At 41.4% G+C, this 14,053-nt stretch overlaps 1 protein-coding gene across 4 annotated transcripts in view; it reads left to right on the plus strand.

The window, feature by feature from the left end:
- The window catches only part of ntrk2a (neurotrophic tyrosine kinase, receptor, type 2a), a 51,285-nt gene that overhangs the window by 2,984 nt on the left and 34,248 nt on the right, over positions 1-14,053 (plus strand). For 3 of the 4 annotated variants that reach the window (XM_037258354.1, XM_037258351.1, XM_037258352.1), the window contains exons 2-13: positions 1,726-1,800; positions 2,752-2,823; positions 3,089-3,157; positions 3,404-3,552; positions 6,849-6,982; positions 7,462-7,594; positions 7,725-7,796; positions 8,173-8,421; positions 8,513-8,539; positions 9,420-9,431; positions 9,549-9,586; positions 9,657-9,756. In XM_037258354.1, coding sequence (XP_037114249.1) covers positions 3,156-3,157; positions 3,404-3,552; positions 6,849-6,982; positions 7,462-7,594; positions 7,725-7,796; positions 8,173-8,421; positions 8,513-8,539; positions 9,420-9,431; positions 9,549-9,586; positions 9,657-9,756 — 916 coding nt within the window. In that variant the 5' untranslated portion in view covers positions 1,726-1,800; positions 2,752-2,823; positions 3,089-3,155. The remainder of the gene's footprint in view (positions 1-1,725; positions 1,801-2,751; positions 2,824-3,088; positions 3,158-3,403; positions 3,553-6,848; positions 6,983-7,461; positions 7,595-7,724; positions 7,797-8,172; positions 8,422-8,512; positions 8,540-9,419; positions 9,432-9,548; positions 9,587-9,656; positions 9,757-14,053) is intronic. The other variant, XM_037258353.1, reaches the window with a different exon arrangement.

A 14,053-nucleotide genomic window follows, 5' to 3' on the forward strand; every position in this document is an offset into this window, starting at 1 on the left:
ATTTTTTAACTATATTAATTTGTTATACATTTTTAAACATTTATTGTAAATATTTTCAAGTTAATTGAATATTTTGTCATTTTATTATTTATTGTGATTATTTAAAAATAATATAAGGATGGATGGAAAGCATTACAGCATGCAAATTACTGTCAATCATATAGCCTACATCAACATACTGTCCTTAACTTCAGGCTGTCAATCATATAACCTACATCATCATACTGTCCTTAACTGCCCCTCGGGGATAGATAACATCTTCTGACTCGGAACATGCCATAACCACAACTTCAGCTATACCATTGCAGTTCAATGACATCCAATAATAAGACCTGCACGTGTCCCAACGAGGACCGAGTCTGTATTAAATACGGTCATTATATTGTTGCTCATGCACCATATACCGCACAGTCTGTTAATGGCTGTTCCGTTATTTATTATTATTTATTTATTATCCCAGACCATCCTAATTTGTCTTTTCACCCACCTACCTGCAGGCAAGTGGTCCCAAAGCATTTTGTAATGCATGATAAAATCCAGGTGTCCTCTGGGGTTTGTCATCCATCTACAACAGCCTTTGTCATTATCCAATTATTTTACCCATTTCAACATGCTGACAGCATTAGCCCACCCCCTTTTCCCCTGCACTCAGCCTAAAAAAAATCAACCAAAAGCATCATAACATATGTAATCGTCCTGTAAGACCACAAATCTAGTTTTGATCTCCTTCACCTCCTGCACACCACACTTTGGGAATGCTTAAATTGGCGTAATGGACAAAAATCTGGTCTTTGGGGTATGCTGTTGTCCAACAGCGTTTCCCGAACTTTTGAACCACCACCACACAGCAACACAGTTCGCGCACCCCCCTTTTCACCTGCACACAACAACCACACCATCAAGTCTTTTATTGCCAGGATCTCTTGCTTTGGGGGAAATGATTGTATCAGACTGCCATTACATTTTTAATCTTCCGCACCACCATTTCAGAATGCTTGCTGTTGATTGTGCTTTTGCTTATTGGAATGCATGACAAAATGCAGGTGTCCCCTGGGTTATGCTCTTTGTTGTTATCTACAGTGTTTCTGTTTTCGTGCAGCCACTTTATTGGGCATCATCTTCTCCCCCATACACATTCTGAAAAAAGGTCTTTAATAATTTACTGTCTGGTTTTATCTTTTTTTTTAACCCTTGTACTGGATTGTACGGTATCTGATTGTTAGGGTGTACCTAATGATGTGATCATTGAGTGTCATTATAATTAGTTTGCAGTCCTTAATAAGACTTTTAGTTATATCAGCTAACCGTGTTCCGTAAGCTTGTCAAATTTTATTCGAATGAGTGTCTTCCTAAACGTGGTCGCATACTATCTGGATGTCCTTGTGCGTAGATAAAAAGGACAAGGACATATCTTTTCTTTATGTTCTGACATTGGTCCTTACAGAGTGTTCTCAAGTGCCAGCCAGTAAGAGCTTGTTTATGGTTCTGACCTCATCCGAAACGCTCTCAATTGTACTGGAAAAAGTCTCCTCTACAAAAGCACTTGCTGACCGACATGCTTTCCTTTGTGCTCCTATACATGCGTCTGTCCTCCCCACGTTCATTTTTACACTTTGACTGGTAATTATGCTCCCTTTATCAGCGGTGCTTTGTCTCGCATGGGAATGTTTACTTGCCACAATAAATGAGACGGCTGCCTGACACGCTGTTTGTATCACCCGACAGCTACATCGCCAACCAGAGCAGCTTCTCGTCCATCAACGACAAAGACCTGCACTACTACAAGAACCTCAGGAACCTGTGAGTCTATTGGAATAGCTTGATGGAGGTCACTAAATGTGTTGAAAGTATGATAATGCATAGGGTTCACTTGAGGTGGCGTAGTGGATGAGTGGTAACACATGTGCCTCACAATTCTGAGGGCGGGGGTTTGAATCCAGGATGTGGCTTTCCGTTTGAAGGTTTGGATGTTCTCTCCAGTGCACATGCCAAAAACATGCACGCTAGGTCAAAGGAAGACTCAATAGTCTGGAGGTGTGAACGTGACTGTGAGCAGTTATCTAATGTGCCCTGTGATTGGCTGGAAACTAGTTTGGTATATCTCGGCTCTTGCCTCAAAGTCACCTGAAACAGGCTCCAGCTCACCCGCCACCCAAGTGAGGATAAGCATTTATTTATGTGTCCTTGTTTATTTACAATGTATTTCATCAATTGATCAAATCCGTGTTTTTGGCATGCATATATTTTCCTGCATTTTTTCATTTTTTGTAATTAAATTGTAATTTAATATTCAAGGTACTAATTTTAGATTTTTGAATACAGACGACCTGCGCGCTAAAGACGGTTTGTTTTGCCATTTCGGAATAAGCGATTTCATGCGCGCTGATTGGATTATTAATCGACATAAACCTTTTCATTTAAAATAAAATCTTCATCGTAATGGGCTTTACATGGCCAGAATATTCCGAATGGGGTGTTTACATAAAACATCTTTATTCCGATCAGGTTTTTAATCCGAATAAATATGTCCAAGTAAACATAGCCACTGGTCTAAAGGGAAAAAATGACACTCATTGATTGGATTGGACACAGCCTGAGTGGGCGTGTCGCAGCAGGGGAAACAGGACATTTGAGTTGTGCCACATCATAGCATGTAGATGCTGATAATGAGGTATGTCAAGAGTTATAAAAAAAAAAAAAAAGTTTGTCGCTTTTGTACTGATGTGTTAAACATGATGATGTGTGTGTCAGAACGGTGACCAACAGCAGGCTGACGTACGTCTCCAAGCTGGCCTTTCAGAACAATGTCAAATTACAATATCTGTAAGTATAGAAAAAAAAAAAAACTCACTTTTGACTCCATTCACTCATTGCACATTAATTTACCGCTTAGTCCATTTTAACTATGTTGCTAATCGAAACAGAAGCACCTATCAAGGTAATACAAACAGTCTTCACTTTAAATCTCTCATTCATCAGGAAAAAATGGAAGTAACAAATTAAACAAAATCATAATCACTATCATTGCATTCACTCAGTTTGAATTTCCTTTGTGACCACTAAAACGATATCAACATTTGATTGGCAGGAATCTGAAAGACAACAACTTGTCATCATTGTCCTGGACCATATTCCGACACCTCAACATCTCCTACATGTGAGTAGATTCATAGCTGGATGGGGTGGATATTAAAGGTAAAATGATACACTGTTTTTGATGTGTATGCAACATAATTATGCTCATAGAAGAAACATTATATGCAAGTTGGCCCTACGATGTCCTTGTTTGACCTGCAGAGGAAAAAAAAATACTCGTCTCGCTCTACTTTTTGCTGTCCTTGACTGTCTGCGTTAAGCATGTGTGTGTTTGTGTGCGTGTGTGTGTGTGGTTGTGTGTGTATAGGATCCTGACAGGAAACCCACTGCAATGTTCCTGTGAGAACATGTGGATCAAGCTGTTGCTCGGAGAGGAGGCGGACACCCAGGAACTGCGCTGCATCGTAGACGGTGGAGGACGCAGCCCACTGTCCAGACTCAGACTAGCCAATTGTGGTGAGGACACACACACTATATCTATTTGCGTCCCAGACAAAAGATGAAAATTTGTGTCCAAGTTTATCTTCAATTAATCAATTACAAATTAGGGCATCAAAATTTTCAAATTTTGGATTTACCGTAATGTTCGGACTATAAACCGCACCAGACTATAAGCCGCACCATTTAAAACTCGTGATTCCGGGTTCAAAATTTGCGAAAAAAGCCGCGGCTTATAGTCCGAAATTTACGGTAGATGAATGCACTGCAGAGATGCAAAGTTGTATATTCCCCGAAGGAATATGTTATCCATACAATGGAAAATATTTAAGACCTAAAAATAAAATACCCACAACGTTTAGATGAACACTGATAAAACACAAAAAAGGGGGCCTGCAGCGAAGCGCATTGTTATTTACGATACCAACGAGTGTAAGGTCAACTTAAGCACCACGCCAGCCCGCCACAGACAACAAGGCCTCCTTGCGAGCTTATCATGCTGCAGTATATAAACATCTGCAATTAATTGACATAATGTTTCTTTGCCTGTTTTATACGACACTATGAATTTTTCATGAATCGCTCTATTTTAAACACTGTTTATAAACAAGGTCCTATTACATCCCGATCTGGTAAGACCCACTGAGGCATTTAGTTTGCATTTGGAAAAAAAATATTGTTCCCATGCGAATTAATGGAAATAAAAATAACACTGGTCGACAGTAAATTTTAATCCGAGCTGGTTTAATGTGTCTCTAATGATATTTTGGATGCTTATTTCAAAATTGTCTTTTCCTTTTACGAGCACATAAAGGTTTTGAGATATTTTCATTTTTTTGGTTTTATGTTTGACCTATAAAAGCTTATTATTATTATTATTATTATTATTATTATTATCATTCATTCGTCTGCCATAGCCATATTTAGAATAAAACAATATTTATAGTCATGTATACAGTAGGGCGGCTCGGTGGCGCACTGGGTAGCACGTCCGCCTCACAGATAGGAGGGTGCGGGTTCGATTCCACCTCCGGCCCTCGCTGTGTGGAGTTTGCATGTTCTCCCCGGGCCCGCGTGGGTTTTCTCCGGGCACTCCGGTTTCCTCCCACATCCCAAAAACATGCTTGGTAGGCCGATTGAAGACTCCAAATTGTCCCTAGGTGTGAGTGCGAGTGCAAATGGTTGTTTGTCTCTGTGTGCCCTGCGATTGGCTGGCAACCGGTTCAGGGTGTCCCCCGCCTACTGCCCGATGACGGCTGGGATAGGCTCCAGCACTCCCGCGACCCCCGTGGGGACTAAGCGGTTCAGAAAATGGATGGATGGATGGATGTATACAGTGAGGACTCAATACACATGGTCTACGAAACTGGAGATTTCCGTAGGGAATTACTGATATAAGAGATGAATGAATGTTACTAATATAAGAAACTCTGTTGTCATTTTTGTCTCTTTTGGGAAAAACAGTTGCCAGAGCGGTCGGAAAAGTCGCTAAATATAATGAAATGTTGCAAAGTTGGAAAGCCCTCAGACACAAATCATGCAAATCCTGCTTGTACGCATGCACAAAATAAAAGCACAACTTTCAAAATCAAATCAAATCAATTTTAGGTTTCATTTTGACTCTGCGAGGGCCAGTCAGAAGCTGCTACACCATCAGTGAGTTCAAACTTTTCCCACACTGTTTTAAAAAATATTGAGATTTTTGTCCCTGTAAGAGACATTTAATGGTGCAATGAGCAACGTGGCCAGTGATTGCTCGGAGCAGTCAGGAAGGAGAGAACACAAACATTGCCTGCGGGAAGTTAACGGTGTCGTTTATAATTTCTATTGATCCGCTCCCCCTCCCCCTGTCCATTAGCGGAGTTTATTTTTGGCATAGGGGGAAGCCCACCACTCTTTGGCGGAGTGACACACGAGGAAGTGGACACAGAGTGGTCAGGGTTACAGAAAAGACTTGAAAAGGTCCAGATGGACAGTTAGCCTCTGCTTTGTCAGGGTGTTTGTCTGTCTGCTCGTGTTCTGCTGTCCGTCTGTCCACTTGTCAGTGACCGAGCGGCGAGCATGCCCTCAGGCCTGCACTGATCTCACACATATGGCTCACTCTGTTTGGCGCTTGTATTTACACTTTGAAACAGACAAGACAAAATCATCTAAAAAATTGAAAGCAGAAAAGACAAAGTGTTTTTTCCTTGTTTTTTTTGAAGTGTGTCTTGCGAATTAGACCTCCAGATGTTTACATGCAGGCTTGCAGGTGGACTGTAACTGAGCCAAAACGGAGACGCACACAAAATATTTGCACGCTGCAGCGGCATGTTAATTAGCCCTTTTCCTTCTGATCGTTTCGCAAAACAGGGATTACAATCACCAAATGTCACGGCTGGTTTCACCTCAAAAAGCCAAGCGTGGAAATAATTTCCCAGCAGAATCCTCCCCGTGTTCTTCAAGATGCAATCGGGCCTCATGTTTAGGCGTATGGACACTTTAATTGGACAAAGCGTGTTTTTTTTTTTTTTTTTTTTTTTTTTTTTAGGATGGCTGTTAAGATATGTGCTTCTAACACGGCAGCTGGCACCACAGAAACGATTGTCTTTTACTGTCTGGCTTTGATTGAACGGGTTGCCGTGGTGATAAGTGGGTTGCCGTGGTGACAGCCTGACGGACAAAAGGACTTGATAAGAAATCTGTCCGGTTTAATGCGCACTTGCTGTCAGCGCCACGCCATCTCCTCTGTTTGACTGGCTTTAGGGCCTGTGAGGACTTTCTGTTCATTTTTATGTGGTCCTAAATAACTAATGCACAAGGCGGACATAACTTTCATTGCCTGATTAGGATCGAGACATTGACAAGCAGCTTGGTAACAGCCCTTTTGCAATGGAACCCTTGATATGGCAGCAATTAAAATACTTTAGTGGATAATTATTACTGTAGTACTTCTTGTGCCGTAAATGCATTATTATCATATAGATTGATGACACTTTTAAATCTTGAAGCGCAGGTTTTGCAGTTGTTACGCCAACATTTGAGTGCATATAGACACAAAGATTACAGATTCAGAGAGTCTGCTTTTATTTGATGTGTGACTTGATTTTTTTTTTATTGTGCCTTGTTTGGACTTTAGCCCGATTACAGAGTGATAAAATGCTTGCTATAGGTCAAAGGTCACACGTATTCTTTTGTCAGATGAGTCAAATTCGTCATGCATGCACACTTTTTTTTTTTTTTTGACTCCCTTGGTATGTTTACGTGTAAAGTGTTTCCGTAAGAAAAAATAAAAGTCGCCGTTTCCATTGTTTGCTATATCTCCTTTTCCTTAGAGCTTCCCATGGCAACACTGACGGCCTCCAATTTGACCGTCAGGGAGGGTGAGAACATGCAGCTGTCCTGCGCCACCTCTGGAGTGCCCTCGCCAGACCTCATCTGGAACATGTCGCTGGTCACAAACTATGAGGTCGAGGCACACACAACCCCCCCATTCACACACATACAGCAACTGACGCACTTACATAGCTCACAAGTCATAAAAACGAGCGCAACGTCACATCATTGCCCGGAGTCATCATCAGTAAATCAAACTGATAGTTTCAGTTTTCGGAAATGAATGGCGCTATTGTGGGAATAATTACTAATGTCTTTTTGGAGGATTAAGTCTATACTTTGTAGCACTTCAGCTGGTCTGACAGACTGATATTATTTGCATTTGGGGTGCTGTCTGAACATAATTGAAGATGGCTTAATATTAAGAGGCAGAAATGATGCTATAGAAAATCAGGCTGATGATTAGGAACATGTTTTAGATTAGAAATAGAAGTCAATGTGAATAGTCAGCAGCAATATATTCAAGGTCAGATGAAAGAAATTCTACACGAAAAAGGCCATTGAGTGCACCGATTGCGACTAAAATACGGGCACGCTTCATTCCGTCCACAGATAGCGACGTCAGGTCAGATCTCCGTACTACGGTTGTCCAACGTGTCATCGTTGGACCATAACAGTAAGATCAGCTGCACTGCAGAGAACATCGTCGGAGAGAAAGAATCCTCCATGCTATTGGACATACAATGTACGTTTGCCCTTTTTTGGTTTTTAAAATCCAATTAGATGAAATCCTTTCATGCAGCTCCAGACTAGACAGACCTTCCTTTGATAGTGTTAACTTTCTCATTCGTGTCCGCTGTTGCTAATCTCCTCAGTTCCTCCGAATATCACCAAGCTGAGCGGCGCAGTCTCAGACCACCACTGGTGCATCCCCTTTAGTGTTGCAGGTACGATATTCTTTTAAAGTCCATTTGCATTGGGGCCAATTTCTCTGGCAAAGTTTGCACTTTTATCCCACCAAATTGTAACCCTATTTTTGTAAAATTACCATTTTTTTTTTTAAATAATGTATTATGAAAATGCTATCCAAGCTATCATCCTAAAAATTGTTGTTGTTGTTGACGCTTGCATTTACTCTGGATAGTTTATTAGTTGGATACCAGCATTGGAAAAAAAATGACAAGAAAAACAACAATAATTCTTTAAAGATGTTTTGGAGAAATGTATGAAATGTGATCGCGAGAGTTTTTCGTAAGCCAACAAATAAAGCGTGTTCCTGACTGAAGGATTTTTGGAATGAAAACCTGAATCTGTCTTTCCCAGGAAACCCAGCACCTCGCATGGAATGGTTTCTGAACGACAAGGCAGTGACTGAGGACAGATTCATCCGGACCATGATTCATGAAGAAACGGAGCGCGAGTATCACGGCTGTCTGCAGCTGGACAGCCCCACGCACCTCAACAACGGCCTCTACACGCTAGTGGCCAAGAACGACTTTGGAACCGACCGGAAGCGGGTCGAGGCCCACTTCATGCGCAAACCCTGGGACAGTGAGGACCCACACTCGGCAGGTTGGAATTCAAAAGCCTTCCCTTTGGATATTCGATAGCCTATTGATCTCACTTTCAAGTCATTATTTTGATTGTTTTTTTGTGTGTGCAGGAATTGACAAAGATTCATACTACTACGGTGAGTAGAATCAACAAACGTTTTCTTCAATGAAATGATGACCGAGTAATTGTGCTGAACAGAAGAACAAAAAGTAATCCTGCATTAAGTATTAATAAGAAAGTTTATGGGTCCACGATTACATTACAAGACAATACAACATTATGATAATGACTTATTTTCTCATGAATTTTCATTCCACGCTGTCATTTTCTGAAAATACGGCCTACACGTTTATAAGGGAAAAGAGAAATAGTGGATCATTTTGAAAAAAAAGACAATAAACTTTTTATAGGATAAATAAATAGTGAAATCTTGAGAGAATAAAGTTATATAACTTCACAAGGGAAAAGAATAAGGCAAAAAAAAAACACATCATTTTGTCAATGATGTCTTTTTAAATGTTATGTAATTTACAAGTGAACCTTCAAAAAAGAGCATTTAAGGGCAACCTCAAGTTGAGTTGACAATTTTGACATTCGCTCATTAAAAGTATGACTTTTTTTTCATAGTAGTGCAATTTACTGGATTATTTTTGTACGTATTCCTTTTTCTCTTCTGTGTGGTTCCTTTGTGATTTCTTTTCCCGCAATGGTGCGTTGCATATTTTGACAGTGGACGCTAGTGTGTCTTTCCTCCTCATTTTGGCTCATGTTTATTTTCATGAATTTTTTCTCGTCTTTGCATGCTTCATGTGTGCCATTGTTGTGTTTCAATAAACGTAATTCTGGCATCCAGATAGTCAAATAAACATTCGGGCACTCAAATAGATGACATCATTTGAAAGCTGCATGTTAAGGAAAATCGTGTTGAAATATGTTGAGTTATTTTTTTGCCGTCTAATTTGTTTTTCCCTTTCTCTCTCTTGCTGCTTCTTAACATCACCTTCTCTTGGCTGCAGACTCCCCCCTAGGTACTGCTACAAATATGTTTTTCGTGCTACTCTTTGTATGTTTTCTAAGAGTGGAGCAACAAAGTCATACGGTCACTTTGCTTGACAGTTTTTTTTTTTTTTTCCCTTCACCAACAGATGGACCCACTTCAGACCCACCAGAGGACAGAGTCGCTGTAAGTCTTCAATCATGTTTCATTTGATCTGTCTGCTTGACATATCTGCTAAGTTCCGCCCTACTCGCAGGTGTATGTGGTGGTGGGCATCGCCGCTGTGGCCTTCTTCGGTTTCCTGATCATGTTGGCCATCCTCAAGTTTGGCGGCAACTCCAAGTTTGGCATCAAAGGTAAGACTGCGCATGTTGTTCATTCTGTTTTGCGGATTCTACGAGAAGAATGCTTTGATGGGTAGAGTGGATGGCTTCATGAAGACGCAATGTAGCAGCTCTCCTGCAGAGGGACACCAAAGTTCTATTTATTGTAAAGCGGGTCAGCCCAGAAGTTGTTCAATTTGGGACCTTGTCTGGATTATCGTTATTGTTTTATTATGTTGTGTTACATATTTTACATTTTGGTGAGTACTTTGGGTTTTGTAGTTTTGGTAAGGTGCAGTCTGTTATGGAAATTTATTTTAAGTTTGGGGCGGGGGGGTAATTTTTTTGCATGAGAACAAAAAATGAATGAATTTTGCAACCAGGAACTGGATATTTCTACTTGCATTGTTGAAGAAAATTGAGTTTCCAGGCTTAGAGGTTCCATGGTACTAATTGGCATCATTGTTTTTGAGTGTTGCTGGTGTCATTGGAGTAACACAATGCAAATCCTAAAAACCAAAGCGTCCATGAATCCATCCAGTCTACATGGTGGTAGCCACTGGGAAGCCCTTTTCTAATTTCCTTCCTCTCAACTTAACAGAACTTTTGCCAGTGGCTCGCATTGATGGTTTGCTTCCTTCTAATGTGACTTAGTGTGTAGATTTGGCTAATATCTTAGCTTGGCTTTCTCATTCTTTGTCAACTAACCATAATCGCTCCACATAACACGCATGTGTCGTGTATTCCACATGAACTTTTAGACCTAAATATACAATAAAGGCTTGAAACACTATGTAACCCCTCAACACTTTTTCAAATAAATAGTCTGTGCTTGAGTCTCAGTTATGACAGTTGAACCGCAATATTTTGGTCCAGATTGATTCGTAGCCCCCGGGGGGAGAGGTGGGCGATCTCGTGACAGATGGGCCATAAGCTCTGTCTGCGTTTGTGTACTTTTTAGTGGTCTTCTTTCACCGGGGAGGGGTTACAAATGCGGTCATTCGGAATGAATAGGGCTCTTAAAAACCTTAACGCTGCCTCTGTGATGCCTACTTGTGAGGAGAAAGAGGTTAGCGTGAGGATGTTGTGATGTCATAGCCCCCAGGATATGTTGCACGCAAGCACAAGAAATGGATTTTTCGGTGATTATATACTAATTTAACAAGATACAATACTGTGTAAAGGTTTTGTAACATTGATAGTGTTCTTTCTCTTTTTTAATACACTACATAAACAGAGAAAGTGTTACCATCGCTAAAAGCTCGCTGTAGAAGTCAGCAGGGAAGTCTGCGAGTAAATCAAATCTGATGAAGGTTCTTTAGAGCCGCAGCACAGGAGAAAAGGATTTTAATAGAAAGATATCGTAAGCCTAACTTCTCGGGGAGGATAACTCATTTTGATTGAGCAGCACCTCAACTTACACAATCACAGTATGTGTGATTCTTGAGGAAATAGAGTCTCAGAGGCATTACTGTGCAATAACATCCTGCTCTTCACACCTTTTGAATTTGTCTACACTGTTTTTGCCATTATTCACATGTCCTGAGTGTTGTTAGTCACCTATATGTTGAACAGAGGGTGTGTTTTACCGAAGTCAAATTCCTTGTTTGGCACGCTCAAACATGGCGAATAAAAACTCTTGAATCTTGAATCTTGAAACCAACCCCGTACTGTTTTGCAGCACTTTTCTTGAAATGCGATCTCTACCTGTTCTTTAGCTACTCGTATAATGAAATTAAGCTAATAGTAAATCACACGATAAATGAACAGTAATGAAGATGTCCTATTGACAATTGTATATGCTAAGTCATTGGTTCCCAACCATGAGTACCCTGTCACTCATACATCTTGTTGATTCTCTTGTCATATATAACTTTATTTATGACAGAAATTTGAATAAGTAGCCTTCTAACAGGCCTTTGAAATGTAAGGGTAAGAAAACACTTAAGAATAATATTCAGCCCCATTACAGCAGTTTTATTTTCTATTCATCAGTCATTTGTGCTTAACGAGACACTTGAGCTGATGCACAGATGTGATTTTGGCCCGTCTGTGCCACAGGTCATCTCACGAGTTGTCGTGCGCACCGACATCATTTTATTGCCGTGCTTATGAGATGACCGAAATTATGAACACTCCTGCAATGTAGTCGCGCACTCCGAGGGCTACTATGAAAGTTACAATCAAAATTGAACATTACTACGTAACCTACACAACCTGCATTGTGTTCATACAAACACAACACACATATGTACAAGCACATCGGCTATAACAGCAGTGAAGTTGGAAATTGGTCAAGTGAGCGTGTCGCGCTGTGCGGCGTGCGTTCTAAACAGATGTGTATGATAAAGTGTGTGCGCGTGTGTGTGTGTGTGAACCATTCCGCGACTATCGCTGATGTTTACATTATTCATAAGTGCCACATTATTGTGCTCCTCTCTCATCAATAACAAATGGGCAACATTTGGTAGCAGGTTCCTTCTCAAGATAGGCTCCCTGCTTGACACACGGGGATGGTTCCTTTATGCCTGTCGGGAATGTCGCGCGTGCTTGCGGGTTGTACGAGAGTGCCTGAGTCTTAGTACAAAATTGTGATGGAAAGTGAAGTGGCAGGACCAACCCGACATATAGAAGAAGCGAGAGTGAATGCTGAAGTCGACGTGAAAAATACTTGGCTGTCCACGCGGCATCAATGATTCATCATTAGCGGAGGTTTTGGCTTTCTCCTTGTTTGGAGATGTTGCACGCCTCCTCCCTTCTCTCTCCCCGACGCACACGAGCAGCCTCAGTCTTAATCGATCGATATGACACCCTCAAGGTCACCGTAGGCCAGAGGGGCTACTGAGCATGCTCGGCACAGCCGCCTCCTCCCTCTCTTGCTCTCCCAACAGACAAGTCAGCTATGCTTTGTCGATTATAATGGCCTTGCTGCATAAGTGGATAAAGTTATGCTATCCAGCCATCTATTTTCTATATGGTCCTTGTCCTCGTGCAAGTCGCGAGGAAGGTGGAGTCTATCTCAATTGACTTTAGACTTTGACCATTCACACTCGCACCTTTGATAAATGGCCGACTTTGGGATATGTTTGGGAAGGCTTCTTGAGACCTCTTTGTGGTCATGATGAGTTACAACTACCTACCTAATTTTGTGTTCCTGAGCGAAACAGGCTACTGTGGCAGGATATATTTAAGTGTGGCCAAGTCCTCAAAATGGCAATCAAATTGGTTTGAATTCTTGACGTGAATCTATCAACTGTATTTGTGTGAGGAGGCACTCGGTCATGTTTATCCATCATGAGACCCCCCTGCGTAAAATATAACGCAGAGGCGTTCAAAGTACTTCTTGCGTAAATGTCAGTCCTGCCAGGCGACATCCGGGTGGTGTCAACAGAACCTTTTTTCCGGCACACCGGTGACCGTCTCCTCGATAAGATGCAATGAAAATGAGGCTTTGTCCTTGTTGCGCAAGATGCAGGGTGGCCAAGACACACACACGCACACACACACGGCACCATGCTGCTTCTCTGAATGTGGATAAGCGTTGGCAAAGATGAGTGCCAATATCATTTAGCATAGCTGTTTGTTTTTGTGCTGTAGATTTGTGAGCCAATGGCAAGGAGTGTGTGTGCGTGTGAATGTGCGCGTGCTGGCGAATGGCAGCAGCAGTACTGAGTGATTGTAGACAGCACTCTACCAGATAAGAGTTTATTGATCGATCGATTGATTGCATGCCCGTCTCTCGTCGTGGCCACGCCTCCTCGTCATTGCCTAATGCTAAGGTAAGCATCTCTGCTTGTGTGCAAGCGCGCGTGTGTGTATGTGGAGGCGAACGAATGACTGACAGCCTAAAGATAAGTGTTGAAAGATGGAGACTTAATGAAGTCCAAGGAACTGATAGAGTCAAACTATGCATTATTTACCTATTATTTTCCTCCGGCATATTCTTGTGAGGGACACATCCTGAAAGGCTTTTGAGAACTGTCACTCGGGTTTACTTCTTTGTAGCTTTGTTCATGGTTTGGTGCCAATTTGATGATGGAGTCCGGTATTTGTTTTGCCTTCCACTGACATCATCAGCTAAATGAGAGGATGCTGGCAAAGAAAATGCAACTTATTTGCTGATGAAGCAGGCAGGTGGTATTCAGAATGACTACAAAAGCATATCATAGATTTTGGAACACAGTTGTGTGTTATAATCACAATAATAAAGTACGAACATCATATATTTAATTATGCAGAGACCTGAGCCTTCGTCATGTGAGATCGGGCAAACCCAAAGAAGAAGATCGTAGACTCGGTCACCTTCTGTTACCTCGTTGCACGCAGTTTC

The sequence above is a fragment of the Syngnathus acus genome, chromosome 9 (assembly GCF_901709675.1).
Source record: "Syngnathus acus chromosome 9, fSynAcu1.2, whole genome shotgun sequence".
In the NCBI taxonomy this organism is placed as follows: Eukaryota; Metazoa; Chordata; class Actinopteri; order Syngnathiformes; family Syngnathidae; genus Syngnathus; species Syngnathus acus.